This window comes from Gymnogyps californianus, chromosome 7 (genome assembly GCF_018139145.2).
Source record: "Gymnogyps californianus isolate 813 chromosome 7, ASM1813914v2, whole genome shotgun sequence".
Classification (NCBI taxonomy): Eukaryota; Metazoa; Chordata; class Aves; order Accipitriformes; family Cathartidae; genus Gymnogyps; species Gymnogyps californianus.
In genome coordinates this window covers 17,533,763-17,555,544 of record NC_059477.1, presented here as the reverse complement: position 1 = coordinate 17,555,544, position 21,782 = coordinate 17,533,763, and the positions used below count along the sequence as shown (strand labels likewise).

Here is a 21,782-nt window from a genome sequence, read left to right as displayed (position 1 = left end):
TGTGCAAGTAAAACCAACATTAACTGAGGCTTCCTAAAGAAACAATAGCAACACAAAGATTAGGAGCATCATCCTATCGATACACCAATGAGGCTGACTTGCTATCACGCAAATCGGGGTGCATGTATATATATGCAAATATATATTTACATTTTTGAAGCCACTATAACATATCCTAGAATATGACCTTCCCTAGGGTACATTTCTAACACTGTGTTAAAATTATTCCCAGTATTACCTTGCCTTAATCAAGACAATGGTACAAAACAAATGCATTGCATCATTTACTGCGAGTATGCATCCCTACAAAAGTAATGTCCATCTGACAATGTAATTCCAGAGTAACATTATCTTTGATGGCAAAGCTAGTACAAGAAATTCACATATTTTCAGCAAGGTTTTCTTCCCCCTTCAATACTCATTTGTGGGACTATACCATACAGCAGATCACTGAAATCATTCAAGGTTAAAAAAAGTCCTTAAGTTGTTGTTTTTTTCCCCCAAAATAATATAATGCAAGATTGTATCCTAAGCTTCCAAGAAAGTAGCAATAAAAATCTTTGAAGAACACAGCACAGTTACTGTATTTAACTATTTAGCAGATAGAGAGAACTGGGTCTCTTTAGGATGATCCATTCTCATGAATTCTACATCATCTGCCTTTGCCCAAGCAGACCCAAAAAGACAAGTGTTCACAGAAATAAAACGTTATGGATGTCTCTGTATTTGGCAGTTATCACGTCTCCTTACAAAAGCAGCTGTGTTTGCTGAAGAACTTGTCAGCCTCAGCTCTTTGTGACCAGGCTTTCTGCCACAAGTTACAGCCTTCTTCCTCATCCATTTTAATCAAAATGATTAACTGAAAGTGTCTAAACAGTGTGCTTTTGCTAACTGGCTTACTTTGACAGATGAGGGAGCACTACCATAACCACCAGTTGGGAAGATATGAGAAGATATCAAACTATCCCTCAAGCATCCCTATTAAAGGCCACTTCAGTCAGAAAAGGTGGAACCAAAACAGTGAAGAAGCCTATGCAAGGTCAAACTCTAGAAACAGAGGCAGAGAAATACCATAGATTTGAGACAGTGTATCAGAAAAGTACTGCTCCACTAACCCGTCCCAAATTTAGTGTACTTTACAAAGGTGGCATTTCTAAACCATCATTTTAGGAGAGTACTTTTAAAGCAATTTTTTTCTTCTTCCATTCCTAAAAATCACTCCCAACCATTCAGAAATGTACACACAGCTTTTAAAAGGGAAAGCTTTAACTTTCACAGTAAGAAATACAGTTGCCACATTAACTGCTACTTGCTGTCTCTTTTATCTTTTCATTTTAGCATCATGGTTAATTTTTCAACACCTCTTTTCTCCCTTCCTCCACATGCTTATGTTCTCTGTTGAGCCATCACTCAGTCACTTTTCACCAATTACTTCATCCTTACATGCTAATAATGTTCAGAACTTCCATTGTTAGGACAAGTGCTAGAAACAGCTGTAATTCACTGACATCATAGTAATATTTCTTTTGTGAACAGCTGCTGTCAATTATGGATATTGATCGCTTTACATTCAGGGAGTTTCATTTAACATAACGCCAACTACAAACCTAATCACCAGTAATAAGGGAATAATCAAACCCTACAATTTAGGTTTAAGAACACTTACATTTACTTGTGTCACCCTGCTCTTCATCTTGACTTCCTACTTTTTATGAAGTTCTGAATGTGCAGCAATGAGACAATCCAAGGTGGAGTTCAGCATATGAAAAACATTTCATCTGTAACACACAGAAGACAATCAAAAACTTTATACTGCACACGGTACAAGAACCCGCGCTTTTTCTTCAAAGCTATGCCCGCATAACTCCTTAAAACAAAAGAAGCAGCCCGCCCCAAACCTAGTCAGATCTCTTAAGGTTACACAGCACCTGTCGTAGGAGATAAAGGCTATAAAACGGCAGCCCGGAGCTCACCGCGGCCACCGCCGCGGCCACTCGGCACAGCCAGCCGCGAGACCCGGCGGCCAGGCCGCGGCAAGGGATGCCGAGGCCCTGCCTACGGGCCCAGCCCCACGGCGCCCAGCCCCGACCCCGGCCGGCCACCGAGCTCTCCGCGGAGCTGCGTTACCGTCCGGCCCGCGTCCCCGCGCCCGCTGCTGAGCTGCAGCCTGGGAGGGAAGGTCGCGACCACCCAACCCCCGGGCGGACCCGGCCGGCGGACCCGGCCTGCGGGCGGGCGGCACTGGCGGGACTCCCCCCACTCCCGGGGGGAATGCGGGAAGGGGAGACGGGCGACCCGCCGCCCCGCCCGCGGGAGCGCTGTCACCCACCAACCGCCCGCGGCCCACCGAGCTCCGCACCTACCGCCCACCGCTGCGCACTGCCACAAACACCGTCACTTCCGGCGGAACGCGGCGCACAATGAGCGCGCTGTGCTCAGGCCCCGCCCAGCGGCGGCCTTCGGCGCGCGCACGTAGACGGCTACAGCTCTGTGAGCAGCGCCGGGGAAGCGCGAGGTTCCGGCCGCCCGGGCACCGCTGCACGACGGGAAATGTAGTTCTGCCGCGGCGGTTGGGCCGGCGGCCATGTTGCGCGCCGCGCCGCGGCGTTGCCTGGGAGCTGCGCGGCGGCTGCGGGGGGAGCTGCGCGTTCACCTATTCCCTTTCAGTCTGTTATTCAGAATAAAAATGTTGGTAGTGGTTGTTGCAGGGGGGGAAAAGCCAAAACAGCGGGAAATAAGCCGATAGAGTGACTCCTAAGTGAGTAGCTCTGTAGCAGGCGTATTGCTACTTTCAGTTCAGCCTGTACTTCTCTAGTACTGACTTCTCAGCTGAAGGCATCTCAGAAAAAACAACCCCATTGCTACCAAATGTACAAGGTTCCTGTCAGAAATATAGGTATAGCAAACAAGCAGTCAACTCATTTCCCTTAAGGATGAGAAGCTGTCCAAAGTCTTCCAGCATCTCTGTAAAATTTAGTGAATTTACTGAGTGAATTTAGTACACCTGCCCTTTGAATAACACCTATAGCGCACAATTCTGTCACTTACACATGAGGTGCTGGTTAAACACTACTTGAAATATGTCCAGGACATACATAATACAGTCATACCATGTTCAGTGGTACAATGCTGTTAGGATACCTGTTTATTAGAGGGGTTTTTTTGGCCTCTGAAAGTTTGAAGTAATTGAGCACCACTGATTCACGCTAACAGAGGGCCTGTGGTTTATTATAGGCACAGATTTGTTTGGATTGTGGAAAGTAATTAAATGCACAGGGAGGGAAAAAAAAAAGGAAAATGCTATGTAAGGTCTTAAAATGCTTACAGTTCATTTTCAGCTCTTGTGAGATAATGAAAATAAACTCTTAGAGGACACAGCAGATCAGGGTCAGAAAGGCATTAATTCAGCCAAGAGCCAGATGGTTCCTGCAGGGACATCTGTAACCGAGCTGTGCAGCAGTACTGCTGCGCTGCGCCCGCCAGCATCCGCGTGCAAGTCCCTGTGCAATGCATATGTAGTGGGACACAATATTTGTTGAGGGGAAGAAGGTGGCAATGAGGTGGGAGCAATACTGGAAAAATGCTACTCACAATTCCCCCTTTCAAACAGAAGGGAGAAATGCGTCAACAGCAGCGTAATTCTGATGAGCCGTAATGTACATTGGCCTTATGCTGACTCACAGCCAAAAATACGGTGTTATCTGCTAATGCATTCCCTGTGTACCTCCCACAGCTGAAATTTGCTCAGCTATGATATTCATAGACCAATCCACAAGATTGTTTCCCGGAAGCAGCAGGTATTTGCCTGCAGCATCCCTGCAAGGACGGTGGGATGAAATCGTGTCCTTTTATGTGTTTTATTCCTGTTCTCCCTTCCCCTCCTGTGAGAACTTCACCCTCGATCGTGCACTCCGGTCGCGGCAGTGGGAAAATATCTCCTTTACTTTCTTGCAGCTAGGTAGCTGTCAAGAGGGAGGTGTCTTCCGCAGTACTGTAGAGTCCTTGCCCTGTCTCAAGACCCCGGGGCAGCCCAGGTGCCCAGGTCTGGGACCCAGAAGGTGGGGGACTCCTGGTTGTGCCTAGGGTCATGTAGCCTTCCTCTGCCGCATGTTTTGCAGCCCTGATGCACTGCCTTGGTCCTGCAGGTTGGTGATCCAATCTGAATAAGTTTTTAGTGACTGTGGTCCTAAAACCTGCAAAACTCGAGTCCTCCCTAGCATTTTATAAAGCAAGAAGGGACCGGATAGCTGAACCACTCACTTCAGGTGCAGAGTGACTAAGAGGGGCATAAGGGCTTCATCTCCTCTTTGTGTTGTGATGTTGGCCAGTCTCACATGCCAGACAACAACAGTATGGGGAAACAGTATGCATGGGGAAAAAAAGTAGAGGTGCATTATTTCCTGAAACAATAGGAAAATGTTATTGAAACAGTGCAGAAAACCAGCTAATTCAATATACCACAAAGTATGGAATAAACAGTGTAATCAAAACGGTGAACTAAAGAAAACAAAATGAAGATGTTTCATTTTTAAAAAAATACTAAATTTTGAAATTTATGACACAAAGTTCTGTAAGAAAACTCATGTAAAGTAGAAGTCCTATTCAGTACTTTTGAGGAAAGTATTCCTCAGTATTTTTGAGGAAAATCCCTTCAATACAGAGTTATTGGAAATATTCTATTGACTTATTCGGTAATATTTATTGCTTAGGCTACAAATTTTAAGCTCCACACTTTTTCGGAAAGCATAGTTCTCAGTATCTTCTTGCTACTTTCTAAAAATTATTTACTGTCAGGAATCCCAGAATTTTTTTCTTGTTCACAACAGCTCATGCTTACATGCAATTGCTGGAATAGCTACCATTTTTTAAATGACCTTTCAGGACACTGATTTGCTTCCTTTATTATTCAGCAGTCTCATTCTTCTGTTAGCGCTTGATGTATACCCATGTGAGTCAGTTCTTATTGTGGGAATGATACAAGGCTTCTGCTTTTGGAGGATTAAGATGTTGATTTAAAAAGGTAGTTACTGAAAGGATGGAGATATTTGTTACTCTTAATAACAAGGAAACTTTAATTTGTACATGTTCTGAAAGATTTGTCATGGCTTAAATACATGCATATAGAGCACTAGATGAGAGTATTAAAAAATTAGTTGTGTTTACATATTTAACACTTCACATTTTATTCATTCTCATCAATATGGAAATACAGTATTTGTTTTGTGAGAATTCTCTTGGGACAAGCCTATTTGTACTGAAAGAAAATGTTTTTAAATCCCAGTGATGCAAACCACCTCCTCATTGTGCCCTGTGGATTGCTTTGCAAAATCAGGACTACAACATCCTCTGTATCCAATTCTTGCTTGAAGTGAAGTGTGGGGCTGGCGAATTTGCAGAGCTGGGGCCTGACAGCTGTGATCTTGTAAACAGCATGGGCTTAGCGTGATGACTTTGACTGGGGCCTTACTGCTTAATTGCTTATGGAATGTTTTTTATGTTTGACTTGCATATTTTCTAAGGGTAAAGGATAGGCTTAGTTATATAGCATGCAAATGCAACCATAATTATGCTTCACTTTAAATAGGGCTTGATTCTACCACCAGGTTCTGTCAGGCAGATGATTATCAGTGACATTAGGACATTATATCACATAACCAGATGTTGTGAAATGCTATAATTTAAAAGAACCATTCCTCCCCAGCATTTATGCTCACATTGAGTATACATTAGTAAATATGAGGCTGGGATTTTTTGATGCAATATAGGAAAATGTTTTAATCATGATAACTTTCATGCAGTCATACCATTTAGTTAAAATTCAGATCCAGCATTTCATTCTGCAGAGGTACATGGATGCCATTAAGAGTCCATTGTCACTGGTGCTTTGTGAAGAAATACTGGTTTTCATGAACACACCTAGTTGGCTTGATTGGCTTACAAAATATGTAAAGAAGAGAATAGATGAAGTACATAACCAAATGATGGTTTCTACATATTTTTATGAAACCCCGATATTTGTTTTGATTCTGCTGTCATCTGTTCTTAGCATTCCTAAAACGATGCTGCCTCTTACTTTTCTTTTGGACATGCACATCTCTGTTTTAGTAGGGTCACTAGTAGTAATGAAAGCCATATTCAAAAGGCGGATACATCTCCTTTTAGTATAAAAAGAGAGGAGTTTGGCTCAAACTCATGTCTAAGAGGTTATTTACTACAATTTTAGAGCCTACAGTCCAAATTTCTGGTCATTTCTAGAGATACTTTTTCCTGATTTGCAAAGCATATGCTTTCCTGCCCTTCTTTCCCTCCCTCCTTCTTACGTGTCACTCGCTTTCCCACTGCAGCACTTTTGTCATACTGCATGCTTGACTTTCGCTTTTTCTCTTGTAAACTTTCAATTAAGAACAGCTTCTAAAGAGCAGCTCTGGTTTCTGGTCTCTGAAGGTGTGATTCTTGGGGACACCACCTGTACTGCTTTCTGGGGAATGCTGCTTATTGTCTGCTACAAGAGATTGCAGATCTTATGGAGGGAAGCCCTGGATCCTAAACCTGCTCTTACAATAAGGAATGAAATGTGTCCCCCGACTCTACAAAGATTTCCAGTTTACCACTCATGAAAGAACTTTACTGTCATATTGTACTTATCAGGTTACCTGGAGCTGGTGGTTTGGGTTTTTTTTGGTGTTGGGTTTTTTGTTTTGGTTTGGGTTGGGTTGGGTTTTTTTAATTAGATAAAATATTAGGTAGGGAAAAGACTAATTTTATTCTCTTAAACTATATAGTTTCAATAGTGGAAACTGTTGATGAAGCAATAAACACATTTCTAAGATTACACTTGAGTCAGCATCCTTTGTGACCATTTCAGTGTCTCAGCTAACTTGAAAGGGCAATCGCTTGGCTCTGCACCCTGCCCCAGGAGCTCTCAAAGCATTCAGAGCCCCATTTTTTCTTTCAGTGCTGAAACAACCAAACATTCTCAGCACTCCTTTCTCTTTAGGTCAGATGAATTGTAGTTTTGGTAGCTAATCTTTTGCTTGACCACTTCATGTAGGCAGAAGAAGGACACAAGACAAAGAATTCTGCGTACTTCTTTGGGTTTGTTTGAATAGGAATCCATCTTCCTGTTTTAAAAGGCTTGTTTCTCATTCCCTGCTCAGGCAAACGACTTGCCTTTTCCCCCCCTTCTTCCCTAAATGTTCTTAAGTTACATATTCCTCTGTTCCTTAATGATACCACATTCCTGGGTGTGGGAATGGAATAGCTTGTTTTCTCCTTGACCGTATAATTTCTGTTCAGGACACCTGAGTTGTTTTTCCAGTTTTGCCAATGACTTGCTGTGATACATGGGGCTAATTCCTAATCTTCCTCACTATTCAGATAACCCTTTTGTAGAACAACGCAGAAAACAACTTCCTCGGGTGTATTGGGGAGTTTTGAGGTCTAGCTTATATTTGATCACAGTTTTTGTGGGTTTTTTGTGGATGAAACTATATGAATGCAATGCAATTAATATTTTTAGGGTTTTTTAAAAAATATTTTCTCGTAATGTTAATTTTTAAAAGTATCAACTGAATTTAGTAAAACTTTCTGAAGGTTGGAAAATGCTAGAAGTTTTTCTTTTTGTAGGTTCTTAAATCAACTTATTTATTCTCTACTGAACTACAGTACTATATACTTTTACAGTACTTCTGTTTTGTCACATCATGTAACACACCTGTAACACTATTTTCATTGCAACAAGAATTACAGGCTTAATTCCTCAGTGTTCAAAAAAAAAATCACAACATAGTGAGGAGGGGACATTCATGATTTGACAGATTAAGTCTGGTTAATCTGGTGCAGCAGTTCAAGAGTTGGCCACCAAGATTTAAGCTGTCTGCCCTGCTCTTCTGTCCAAGACTATGATCCCACAGAAGAGTGAGAGAAAGGGAGCATCAGCCCATGACTGAGATCATTGAGTATGCTATGCAGCACTTTAACTCAAAACCGCTTTGTTTTAAACTAAGGTACCAGCACTTTAAATCAAAACTGCTTTTGTTTAAACTAAGGTACCAGTCTTTGTTCTCCAGCACTTGAAGTGTTAACAAAATGAGTACAAACATGTTCTCAAACTTTTCCAAAGGCCAGTACTGCTATCATAAAATTGTGCATCATACCAGATATAAATATTCTGCACTCCAGTGATAATAGGTATTTTAACTTACAAAGTCATAAAAGTCAATTCTCTCATTTACTTTGCATACTAAGAAGAATAATCAATAAAGCAAGAAATCCGTAATCAAAACAAACACAGGGACAGGATATGTTAAGTAATAATAATCAGAAAAAGTACATGATTTTTTTTTCTGCTTATAACTAAGTTTTAGCTATAGAATTTGATTTCTTTGGCTTTCAAAATGATTTGCAACTGTGGCACTTACACAGGAGACCGAAACCAGCATGTATCTGGATGGTTATACAGATTCTGACAATATGAATTGTTAAATGCTTTCACTAGATATTCCGTGAACCCACTGCAAATACAACACCGCCTGCCCGTGACCACTTTATGGTTTCCCATTCTGCTGTGAGAGTAATCTTTTTCCTGACTCACACTGTGTAAACAGGTGTCGTGAAATAAAAAGGCATATGGCATCAATGTGGCAGCAGCATCTCACGAGAAGGATGTCCTGTGGCTGATGGCGCACGTACCATCACTCAGGCTGTCCCTCCAAATGCCCTGGGAGAGAGCAAACATGGACAGCTGAGCATTCCCCTCAGAGGGAGCCTGAGGACAGGGACGGGAAATAAACAGTCTGCTTCGAGGTGCCTTCACCAGGAGACAACTGATTACCTCTGAGAAACAAGTTTCTGTTTTGAAAGCAGCTGAGTAACACGGGGTGACATAAATTACACTCTTCAGTTCTCTGCTTAAATGTGGAAAGCAGAGGAGGGGCTGGGAAGGTGGGATTCGTTGAACAAGACAGGGAAAGGGCAGTTTAATCCTGAATAGAAGTAGTGAAGTGAGGTTTTCCCTTTTTCCTTTCCTAAGTTAATGCTTTTACTATTGGATTATGGAGTGAAGCTCTCTTCTGCTCATTTCTTCTCTGGTCTGCTCATCTTGCGGTCCCTTTTCTGCAGTGTGTCACCCTTACATTTTATTCCTCATCAGGGCGAATGCAGAATACCTTCAGTTTTATAGTGGGTCTAATCTTATGGTTTGGCAACGTGCTTTAAGAGATGTAAGTTTTAATTCTGTGAGGGTGGAAAGACATGCATGTCCGAAGCCTGCACTTCCTGAGTGAATGCTTTAAGGAGTAGGCAGCAGTGCAGGCTGAATACCCCAGACCAGCCTTTTTTGAATCTGCTACACTCAAGATCCCAAATGTACGGAGTCTGAAGTAGAGCCATGACTGTGGTTTCCAACTTCTAGAGAGTAGGAGGAATTCAGGCACATCCTCTTGGTTGGTGTGTCTTGCACAGCTTCTTGCTCAGCATGTGGGCTGCCTTAATTGCCTGGGAAGCACTCAGGTCTCTGTGGTTGTGGTGGATGAAGCATCTAACTGTAGCAATCCTAATCACCCTGCAGGAGCCATGCAGCTCGTCTGTAAGTGTAAGAGATGGCTAGGATCTCTTATCTCTATCTCAGTCTGAAGTAAATTCTTGCAATTGGAATGGAGCATGATAAAAACCCAAAGACAAAAACACACAAGAAACAAGCAAAAAAAAAAAAAGAAAAGCCCTGAAGAAGTGTGTACTCAATCATCAGTCCTACATGTATGCACAAGTAACCCCAGTGACCTCGCAGAGCTGCCCCCACGTGCAAAGAGCAGGTCCCCAGGTAACAGCACCTTCACCCAGTGGAACCAGTCAGAGCGTGGCAGGACTCTGTTCAACCCTGTACTGAAACTTGACCCCCCCCATTCCAGTAAAATGCATAAAAGCAAGAGTAACTCATGAACATTATTAAACAACCACATACTGCAAGAAACTGCATGAGAATGCTCTAACTAGAGCTCTTTGGAGATCACTTTCATATGGGTTTATATGTATTTCTGAGTTATCTCAGGGCATGTCTACTGGACAGTGCAAGTGGAGTGGAGATAAATGAGCTAAGTTAACTCTAAATGAGCTAGTTCCAGTACCAGAAACCATATAGCCACACCAAGTAGAAATCTGTGCTGTCTGATACACCTTGTTTCATTAGGTTAGCACAGTGCTATGGATAGGCTAGCAGGATCACCTTGCTTCTGGTATCTGAATTAACTCATGTCAAGTGGCTTTATGTATATTTAGGACAGCAATAATCAACATAGAATGCTTCTCCTTTTCTTAAGTGAGCACAATGATAGATCAGACCTTAAAATACAATAACACTCAATTCATACAAAATTAAATCAACATGAGAAGTTGTGCCTTCAGATAAGGCAAATTTAAAATACACATTTCTACACACTGAAAATGCTGAAAGCAGTGACAATTCAACTGAGACTAATAGCAATTAAACCAAACATAATTATAATCTTTGAAACCTGCACAAAGGGAGAAAGGATAATGTGTCCAACAAATTCATATTCATCAGCTTAATGTTGTGCATGAATACTCCATTAGTAAGCCACAGGAAACATAGTTTTAGTCATGTTGTTTTCCCATGGCAGTTTTTGTCATTGTGCTTGAAATGATACAAGTTAAAAATCATCCACGTGCTGCACTCCCTAGGCTGGCGCCCCTCCTGGCATAAGCAGCTGTAGCTCCGTCAACTCCCAGTCTTCTACAAATGAGCAATAAAGGTTTGTATCTAGAAGCTCACTGAAAGTACCTAATACTACTGGAAAAGCAACCATAGCTGCTCCAATACCTTATTCTGGTAGCTGATTCTTTGCAGTTAATATTGCTTTATTAATTAATCACAGAATGATGGATTGGAGACTGGTTTCCCTGCCTGCTTTATTAGGAGTAAGGCATTTATACACAACTAATTCCCATTAAAGTTAATCGGTGTGACCTTTGGCATGCTGTAGAATTAAAATTATGTGCAAGGCTCAAACTGTATTTCCAGATAGCTGTTACAATGCACCAGCCGTAGGATATTACTCCACTCTTCGGCTGAGACAAGAAATCGCATTCTCTGTGGTTTCAGTACAAGGTCAGATAAGTGAGCGGGGCCTAACCAGCAAAGGAGGTCTGAGACACCAAAGCTGAACTTGTTCAGTAGCGGAGTGGGACGTGGCCGTGCAATCCCTTCTGCTACCTTTTTTGTGGCAGCAGTAATCTCTGCTACAGGGTGTTAAGAAGCAACATGTGGGAGAGAGAGGGAAAGAAAGAAGAAAGCTCTTACATCACGTACATACCACTGTTTCAGAGGGATCTAATATCTATGCTGAGAAGTCCCATCACCGTTAACATTTTAATAAATGCTAGAAGATCATGGATTTACAATACCAACTGAGAAATATCTTTTTGGTACCTCAAATGGGTGATGTTCGTGACACTTCATCACAAATTTTCTTTTTCCCAAGAAAGCGCCAGCAGACTCCTAGCTTGTTTTGAAACCTCATCAAAGCAAAGCTATCCCCATGAGCTCAGTGGGTAGGGATGATCATATGTGGAACTGCCACACAATTTCCACTGTGTGAAAACACATCACATATGTTTTCTATTATTTTTAATGACAGTCTCTCAGCTGCTTCTCATCGTAGTCAAAAATCTGCTCAGCTCCTGTTTAAAGCAGGTTCCTAGTCTGTATGCTAAGATTTCCTTTCTTTTAATTTTGTGGCAATGCTGTTCTCCAACCAGCTTCTGGGACTGGAAACAATTCCTGTCCCTTCAGGCACCTTCTACCTTTAAAGTAATATACAGGCTAAGCATATTATTCAGAAAAGGAGGACACAGCCAATGCAGTTTGGCATAAAAAAAGGTTTTTTTACTCTCAGGTTTTGCTCATTAGTTTTGTTAATGTTTTTTTCTTTGTTTGTTTGAAGTCATTCCTATTTAGTGGTGTGGACTGAAGCCAAAGGTAGCGCTGTAGGTACAAGTCACTCCTGTCTGTGTGAACCGGTGTTTTCATGTCCTTAGTTTCACTTTGTCCTTACACACTGGAGAAGAATGCTGGTTCTTTTCCACAGTGGTAAGAGTTCATCAAACCAAGGTGTTACTCTACAGCCAGCCCCCTGAAGTTAGAATAAGTCTGTCTAAAATTTCGAGGCTATACCATGAATTGAGCTGTGTCATCATTTGGCAGCTTTAGCTTATTTAGCAACTAAAATCCTTTTTTAGCAACTAAAACCCTTTCAATTATGTTTCTGTTCCTGTGTGCTGGTTTTTTTTTAGCCTCTATGAAGTATTTTTGTATCTCCTGGCCTTTAAAGAAAAAAATCTCCCTGCTGTTGTGCAGAGCTGGGACAGTACAGCCCCCTCGTGGGGACACGACGTTCAGTGCCAGAAAGTGGGTTTGTGCCCAGAAACCGTAGGACAGGGTATGATGGATGCACTTTTCTTTTGGCCTACCTGCATTAAACCAGTGATTGTATAGCATAATGCGCTGGGTAGTGGTTTGGGGGGTTGTGTCCACATTCTTTGCTAAGCGTGCAAAGCTTATGTGATGTAATTCTTCTCACTGAAATATTGATATATAATTTTACTCAAATTTTACTCTTTAAATAGAAAGGGAACACGACTGTAAAGATATCAGAAACAAGTATATTCCACCTATACTGGAAATTCCACATAAATTTTGTCCTGTATTAAGGACCAATGAATTAGTTGTTACATGCTTCTAGAAATGTGGTTAGATGGTTAGACCATTCTTCATCTTTGCTCTTCCAAGCTAGAAATGGAAAACACATGTTCTTCCCATAGTTTATCTTTCACAAAAGTTAGAAGAAAAAAAGAATAGTCCCCTGTTCTTTCTGTCACTTTTCTGGTGTATTTTTATGATTATTTCATTGAGCAGAAGCAGCCACTCAAGCCTTCAACTAAAGGACAAGTTGGCATAACTATTTCTCAGCTACTAAACCGGCATTTGGATGTTGTGTTCATCTTTCATCTCTTCGGCAATGCAGAGAGAAAGGTACTGTCTGACTGGAGCTAGTGACAGCTTCCAAACGAATCTCATGTGAGATTAAAGCATAAATACATGAGGGTAGATGGTATATCATAATGTACTGGAAAGGATCTGACTATATATAGTTTGCCTTATGTTTAGTGGACCTGAAATGTTAAAAACTTGTGTATTAATTACTTCTTCTGAATTCCTTCAGTTTCTTGATAAATCTTATGGTCCTGATGTCATGACAGAACATCCAGATATTGGCAGGACATTGAGCACCCCTTGGAGCTCCTGGATCTTGAAGCGTATCCAGCTATTCTCAATAGAGATTTAAAAACTTAGAAGGTTGTTTGAAAACATTTTCTTCAGAGTTTAAACACAGTAACAACACTGGGAAGACCCCCTGAAGTATTTCACAAAGAACTTTATTATATACAGAACAGTAACATAATTGAAAAAATAAAGGCAGGAAAGTATAGTAACAATAAAAGTAACAATTAAATTCTAAACTTAAGCATATTTGTGTTAAAATATTTAATTCCTCTATAACAGCCAACTAGTGTTGCAGTAAGTACTAGGTTTTGTACAAAATGTGATGCCAATATTCTTTTCTTGGAAGTGACACATTTTAAGTATATTAAAGAGCAGCTCTTCACCACGTGAGATCAACACTTGTGTTCAGGGTGAAAGTGATCCAAGGATCTTCCCTGACTTGTGATTGTACCTGGTCTAAATCCTCACAGAGCCTTAATGCTGTCTCCTGTCTCTCATTTTAATCTTTTTAATCGTAGTTCATATCATAGCAATTGTTCCTTAGTCCTACCCAGAAGACTGTCTTTTTTTTCCTAGATTGAACCTTCTTCTGGTAGTGTGTAATGGAAGAGTTAGCACTTCAATCTAGAAAAGAAGATATTTCAGTCAGTAAATAGAGACGTGCTAAAGAGATAAAAACAATGACTTTGGAGTGACAGTGACAGCATGTATGTAATTCAATATGATTTTGAACAAAATATGGCGTTTCCATCATGTTTAAAAATGTATATATTTAAAAAACAATTTCACAGAAATTGGCATAATGACGTGTTTAAACTAACGAAAACAAATGCCAAAATGTTGATGCTCCTTTGATAGTTTTACCAGTTGTAGTGTGGTTTTGCACACTGCATATTCAACAGTAAGAGCTCTTGGCCTTTTTCCACTTTACGTAGAGAGAGATGTAAGATCTGTTAACATTTTTTTCCCTTTAAATTACTATGGTATATTGTCTAAAATTTTACTGAGGGCAGTGTTATCCAGAAGAAGTCACCATAACAAGCCCCTTTAGGAATGCGTTCATCATGTCATGAAATGCTACATTTGTTGATTATCTTTTCTTAGCGCTATAGCAGACCTTCAAATTAATAGCTATCGCAAACTATAGGCAAACAGTAGGCGCCTGACTTAATTAACTCTGACTCTGTGTGATGTGATTTGTATCTCGGTGTTGCTTGTGCTAAAAATGGGCACTGGTTTTCCTACGGCATATGGCTGTATTTCTCCAAAGGGCTGTGATATAGCAACTTTAGGATCTAGAATACTTTATTGTTATTTGATGATTTAGTTATCGTTATGGCCTGCAGATCAGAAGATCTGCAAGCACCAGTGCACAGAATTCGAATGCAGTAATGCCAAACTAATTGCATGACTGTTTTGATGAAGACCTCCTATAAATAACAAATAAAACCCCTTTAATAGGAATACCAGAACAGATTTGCTGTACGGTCTAAATAGAAACAGACTGTATGATGACATGGGTGGGATCTTCTGAAGGGCAGAATCCCACTGCACTCAAGAGATTTCTTATTTTCCCCTGCAAGGTTAAATTCTAATCCCAAGCATTGCCTCCTCCCTGCACCAGTGTGGCCATGCACAGTTCCTCTCAGCTACCCAGGGTAGGAAATTCAGCTGCTCAGCTGCCGGTATGGTTATACATCTTTGCTGTCCTATGACTGGTAAAGTATCTACTTCATGAAACTTCTGGGGACACCATGACTGCAGTTGAACACTGACAAAAAACTGTCTGCTTCCCAGGAGTCCTTCTGGACAGATAGATTTCATCCTCGCTGTAGGGAGGATCATGTAAAATAATGACACTGTTCTCTTTTGAAAGCACAAAGCAATCATGAAGAGTGCTCACAAAAAACCTGTCTGGATACAGGTGGCACTCTCTATCAGTCACCTCTGTGTCCCGCTTAACAGAGGGATTCCAGCATACCCACACATACTTCAATTTTTTGCAAATTTGTAAAGATTTGAGATTTTTTTTCAAAATATGTAGTTGTGAATGTCCCATCCTTTTCTGATCATGGTGAAAAGACTTCTACATTTTCAGGCATAAAATGCAGCATGAAAGTATACATAAAAACAGTAATTTACTTTAACATTTTGCTACAGAATGTGTGGTAAAGTCCATATCAGAAAATGTCACATATAATAACTATCAAGCAATTAACCAATAATTATATCAATACTACGTGTCACACCACATTTTAATACCTGATGAATATTAATATTTTGGGGTTTTTAATGGGCTTTCTCCTCAGATGTTGAATTTGAAGGGAGGCAGTATACTCATCTTATGGTTGGTAACTGTACTTTCTATTTTGAGTTGAGTCCTTACGGTCTTTGCAAAGTACCAAATGTTCCTATTTCCTATGAGAAGGGTTTCCAAATAAGCCTTTGGCAATATTTCTGAACAAAGTGGGACCACTGTAGAAATAAACTGGCTTTGCGACTCAAATCTCCATGGGGCTTATGAGGCAAAATGACTTCAGCAGAGAAAGTAGGTTAAAGCAAGGACAGACAGCCTCCTCAATTAACGGAGCTGAAAATAAGCACAAATACTCACCCCATTCAGTACACTTCAGATTCAGTAGTTCTAAAAACCAGCACAGGTCAAAAAGAATAAAATTACTAAGATTTACAAAGACATGTTCCTTAACTCTTACTTGGATGAGGTGTCCTGCAGATCTACTATGACTCAGCTTTAAACTGGGTTTACTTTACAGATGTAATTTAAAAATCTCATTTGATATAATCTTAAAATTTGAAGGTAGTCTGGTTTTGGACCTGAACATTTCCTGAAAACCTGATCTGATTTTCTTTTTGGTGTGTGTTCCTGCCAGTATGCATTAGTAAGTGTTGGAGGGTTTGGGTTTTTGTTGTGGTTTTTTTAAGCATTGGATCATAGGTAATTTGCTTGTGTAAGAATTAATAGGAGAAAGAGTGGCTTGTTAATCAATTCTTTTCAGAATTTCTTCCTTCAGGCATGGATTCTCTAGGAATTAAAATGTATTCCTATCTTTTCCTTACCTAATCAAATAACTGTTGTTATTTTCTACCATACCAACTGTTAGCAACAATATGGATTTTTTCGCCGCCTCCTACCTATAGCTATAATGAGCTGTTACTTCTGGAAATCCTTTTGTATGTTCCCTAATATATTGTTCCACTGCTTCTCAGCTCCATTTATGAATTACCTTGAATGTAGTTATTCATTTTTGACACTGAGGAGTTTTCATAGCTCCAAAATGTACTAATAATGCTTCTATCACTTATGTGTCATTCTCTATAGCATCACTGTGTATCATTGTGGGAAATTAAATTCTGAGAACAGAAGCATCCTGTTTTTCTCAGCTTTTCTCCATTCTTTTCGTAATGAAACAGTGCCCCCAAGAGCTTTTATTTAGGAAGGGGCAGTTTAAGAAAATTAAGTGAATTAACTATTCACCAGTATATTAATCTCTAAACATAAAAATTCTGCCAAGCATTGCAAGCAGAGATGTTGGTTTGAAGGACAGTTGAAAGACAGTTTATTTTGGTTTTCTTATTTTATGCCCAATAATAGAAAGTTAACTAAATGACTGGATTCTGCTAATGTTTCCAGGATGGAGACCTCTGCCTGCAGAGGACATCTGTGCTGGCATTCTGAAGAAAGGGAGGATGCGCTGTCCGCCGAGGCTGCAGAGCATTGCTTCTTGGTGAGTTTCTTTATTGCTGGGCTGGTTTTGTCCTTTGCCGGTTGACATCAGGACAGCTGGCAGCGGTCCAGGAGGCAGCGGGGAAGCACGGTTGGTTTGTTTGTCTGTGGATAAGCAGAGAAGAAAGATGGCATGAAGTGAAGAAGAATGAAGAGAGAGTAAACAAGGAACAGCTTTAGCTAGAGTCATAAAAATACAAATAACAAACCTATTAGGCATTTTCCCTAAAATACATGAAATACACATGAAAATAATAATGAATAGCCTCTAAATCTCATAGAGGCAGATTTTTATAATAACCTGAAGCAATATAATTTTTTTTCCATTTTTAAGTGTTCCGAGTCATCACTACTTTTTCCGAGTAATACACAACTGTTGATTGACAGCATCATGACTGTTGAAAAACTGAGGAATCATCATCACAGCATCTAGTAAATTCATCATCCTCAAAGGAGGAATTTTTTAAAGCAAAATTTGGAAATGAAAAAATGACAGTTTATCTGTCAATGAGCCTTTACATTCAGAGAGAGCATGAGGGAGAGGGGAAGGGTAAGAGAGAAAAAGAGGGCTTGAAAACATGAAAGAATGCCACTTGGGAAAAAAATCCCTTCATTAATCTTTGCATTCAGTGTAGAATTGAATTTAATGTATTATTAGCACCACAGAGCACAAGAAGAGTCATAAACAAAAAGGAAAGAAAAGAAAACTGTGGGGTTTGTGGAAAATTAATCACTGGCTTCAGTCTGCAAACGAGTTTTGTAAGTGTATTTAATTATAATCCAAAGCTGTCTGCAGATTACCTACCATATACAGACAGGACAATTTGGACTGCAGATCTTCCCGGAAAAGATGATACTCAGTCTAACCTGACTGCTTGATAGTATATTAATGTAGTTCTCTACAGAAAAGTAGCCATTTTCATGGTTAAGTGAAAGGGTGTACATCAGAGTGATGCTACAAGTTTGTGCATGGGCACTAAACATTTAGCTCTGATTAGCTCATTGCTGGGAGCGCCAAAGGAAGAGAGAGGGAGAGAAAGGGACTGGGGGTAGTGGCTGACAGGCTGAGGTTGGGTTTGTGAGAGGAACAGCCAGGAGAAGCGGGCACGGCCCTTCATTTCTTTGTAACGGTCGGTCTTCTCCTGGGGTAACAGACCTTACTGGAAAGGAAAGCAAGAAAAAGATTCCTATCAATGAGCTCCACACCAATGAAAACTATTTCAAAATAATTTAAAATGAAAGGTAAGAGCATCCGCCTTACACAGCAGTTACCCTATACAGCAGTGACAAATTAAAATTCATGAAACGGAAAGGAACAACTCCCTGTCCTGGCAGACAGAGTCTCCCCGTCAGTCCCGTATACCGCAGTCACTGACAAATGAGCTTTGCAGCATGCTGTGATGTTTAGCAATACAGGCTATTTCACACCAAAACTGAGGAGCTGGGAGCGTGTGAGCACAAGGCTGTCAAAGTCACACGTTCACGCACTTCAGCTGACCTTCCACTGCCCAGCTGAGGCACCTTCTGGCTTCAGCAGGGTCCTCTGCCACCTGCTGAGCTGGTGACCCCCCGGCTTTGCTCACTCTCTCTTACTGCTGGTTCAAGACAGCTGCCTCCTCCACAAACAAAATTGTTCCCCTCCAATATTTCTGACACCACCCTGGTGCCCTAATATTCTCTAACCCTGAAAAACATCTACCACAAACAGAATTTTGGGTAGTTCTATGTCTTTCTCTCCATCCCGTTGCATGGGTTGGCCATAAGTTGAAATTTATAAATGAAATTAAAAAACATACATATGCAAATAATTGCTTTAAATGATTTTCAATAACCTGTCACAGGAACAGCTCAGGACTTCATCTACCACAGAAGTAGGAAGTTTAAATAGTAGGCATGGTCTCCCAAAATAGCCTGCTAATAGCTCTCTTTAGCAGAGGGATCTTGTGTTCTCAGGTATATCTCAATTTAAACAACAGGCTATTTCCAGCCAGGTCCTAGGCCACTGAGAGCTTTAGAGGTTGAAGCCAGCACTTTGAACTCTACCTGGACACTATACAGAGCATTTCAGACTGATAAATAAAGAGTAAAAGGCTTGTGATGTGATAAGATCTGTGCCAGAGCAGTAATGCAGTAAACTAGATGATGTTGTTCAGATCAAGCGTGCAGCTGGCCAGATGTGGTTATTTCTGAGTTGTACAGATCTCTGTGAATGAGAAAGTACTATAAAACACACATACAAGAAATAAACCACAGCATTCCTAGGTACTCCCAAGTTCCAAAGAATAAAACTATGCTCTTGGTCGTGGGAGCACCACCAGAATTAAGCTTAACTCTGTTTGTGACACGTAACTTTGTTCTCTGCATAGGACATGTCCAGATTGTGCAGCTTCCCTCAGCTTCATTACACATTCACTAAATATTTTTACATGGAAATTACAATATCATTTTGGGTCGCAGAGTGTGTCCATTCTTTATCTCACTGAGTTAAAAAACTTAATTATTCCTTGTTGTATTAGAATTACAACTAATTAGATTCCCTAATAGGAATAAATGTGCTGTAATTTATCTGTCAAATGCATCTATGCAAACAATCTTTTAAAGGCTATACTGGTTTCTCAAATAAATGTAAATAAAGACCTACTCTCTTAATCACTATTTTATGGATCTTCATAGCTTTGACACCACACATCTAGTTTTTCCAGTCTGTTTGCATCACAGCACATATCTTAGGGGTGGAAGAATAAACTCTACTCTGAGAAAATTAAACAAGCACTCTTTTAATTTTTACGTGCCTTGTGATAGTTACAGACACTTCGGGGTGAGTCGCTTGTGTTTTGTGCTTGATATAAGCACAGGAAAGTTGTGGTACAGCTAATCAGCATGCCTTTTCACTAAGCATTCAGTGCATTATTTGCAATTCAGTGGATTTATTTTGTTCTGATTAATAATCTGACAAATTTCTGAGCTTTAGGAAATATTTCACTATCTAACATTCATAGATATAAAAATAACTTGATCCATTTATTTTCTAGCATTCAAAATTCAGCATTTGCCTTTATCTGGAAGTTTGTTCTCTTTAGCATTAACCTAGTCAAATACGAAACTTAAACAGGTGTATTAGTGAGTATGACATTTTGTTTCCCAGTACAGCAAATAGTTCTGCTGCTCTTGAAATTTCTTGCCCTTGACAACTGCAGTCAACATTTGCCAGTGATCCCACACAGCAAGTCACTTGCTGGTAGAGCAATGATCTGCAAGCATGTATGTAGTGTTACTCCTGCTTGAAACTACAGTATTCCAGCTTTGCATTTGTTATTTAGTTGGGGGGGAGGGGGGAGAGGAAGTCTGCCTTTTTTTTTTTTTTAGGAATATTTGTAACTAATTTCCCCATCTATAGAAGTAATTTCAATCGCAAAAGCAGGCACTAATTTTTCCCTTTCTTGATTTGATTTCTGTGTGACAGTAAACTCGCCAAAGACAAAATGTTGTGGAAGAAAAGGAGATAATGGATGGTTTTATAACTGGGGTGGAGTGAATTTTACAAAATATGGGAGAAAGGTGACCTCTGTTCAGAAGCCTCCCTGCTCATTAGCAGATGGCTGTGGTTTAATGATTCCACTGTGGTGCAAAGAAGGAATCAAATTAGATGTTGTGTGAAGCTGTCATTACTCTGTGTGTTTCTCTGTATAGTTCCAGCTTAAAGCACGTCGTTCCTTTCATAGCAGCCCCTCAGATTACTGTATCGCATCCTTTCCACATCAAAGTGTTGTCAGCACTTTTATAGTATAAAAAGGACGCAGAGATAATTTTACAATACATTCTCTTCAAACAGCGTTGACTTGTACACTTGCAACATTTCTTTTTATTCTGGGATTTGCAAAAGAAGATGCACTGAGTAGCATCTTAAAACTGAACAAAACCAGGAACAGAAATATCTATTTAAAATTGGACCAAAGCACCTCTGCAGGGATGGTAGGGATTTTAGAAAGTCAATCCTTCTCAAGTGCTGTCTGAATTATATTTCACTCAGCTAGTAAGAACCATTGTGAGTGTGGAAAACATGTCCATTCTTTGAAAAGCATGGGTCGTCTCTTTTTATTTACTAGCTGAAAAAAAAATGGTACCTTAAAAAGTCTTCAGTGAAATATATAGTAAGTCAGATCCCACTCCCAACATCAAAGGCATAGCCTCAGCTAGTAACCAGTGCGTAGAGAGCTGGGCTTGCTGTGTTGACCTTATTGCTTTATGACAAAGTAAAAAAAAAATAAAATAATGAATACAGGAATGAAAAGAGTGAAAGGCAGCAGACAGAACTTTGGAGGACTGGCTTTAACTTTGTAGGACTTTCTCTAAATCCACTCTGCCAAGAAATGTGCTTTCTTCTTAGAAACTCATTATGCAGCTATGCATATATAATCTGTAAACGTTTCACATTGTATTTCCTAGCCATGTTTGTCATTTGCCAGCATCTATATAAGAGGTTGTCACAGAACAGAGTAATGATAGGACAGGGAACAGAAATGTGAAAAGCTGATAGATGAACTTCAAAAGGGAAGGCAGCCTGTGTGTTGGCAAGCAGAGAAGCAAAGTGCTGTGGTTCATCTGCCCATCTCCTGTTTCTGGTATTCTCAACAGCTGGGATTGGAGTGATATGATGCAGGACTTTGCCTCTTTCCCTTGGTGGAAGGATAAAGGTGTTGGATCTTACTATGCCATTGGTGCTGAACTGTGCTTACT

The 21,782-nt window shown here is 40.3% G+C and overlaps 1 protein-coding gene across 1 annotated transcript in view; it reads right to left on the bottom strand.

Moving 5' to 3' along the window:
• The window catches only part of CWC22 (CWC22 spliceosome associated protein homolog), a 32,797-nt gene extending 31,023 nt beyond the window's left edge, over window positions 1–1,774 (bottom strand). The window contains exon 1 of the mRNA XM_050900008.1: window positions 1,667–1,774. Within this exon, the coding sequence (XP_050755965.1) occupies window positions 1,667–1,693 (27 nt within the window). The 5' untranslated portion in view covers window positions 1,694–1,774. The remainder of the gene's footprint in view (window positions 1–1,666) is intronic.
• Window positions 1,775–21,782: the final 20,008 nt, after the last annotated feature.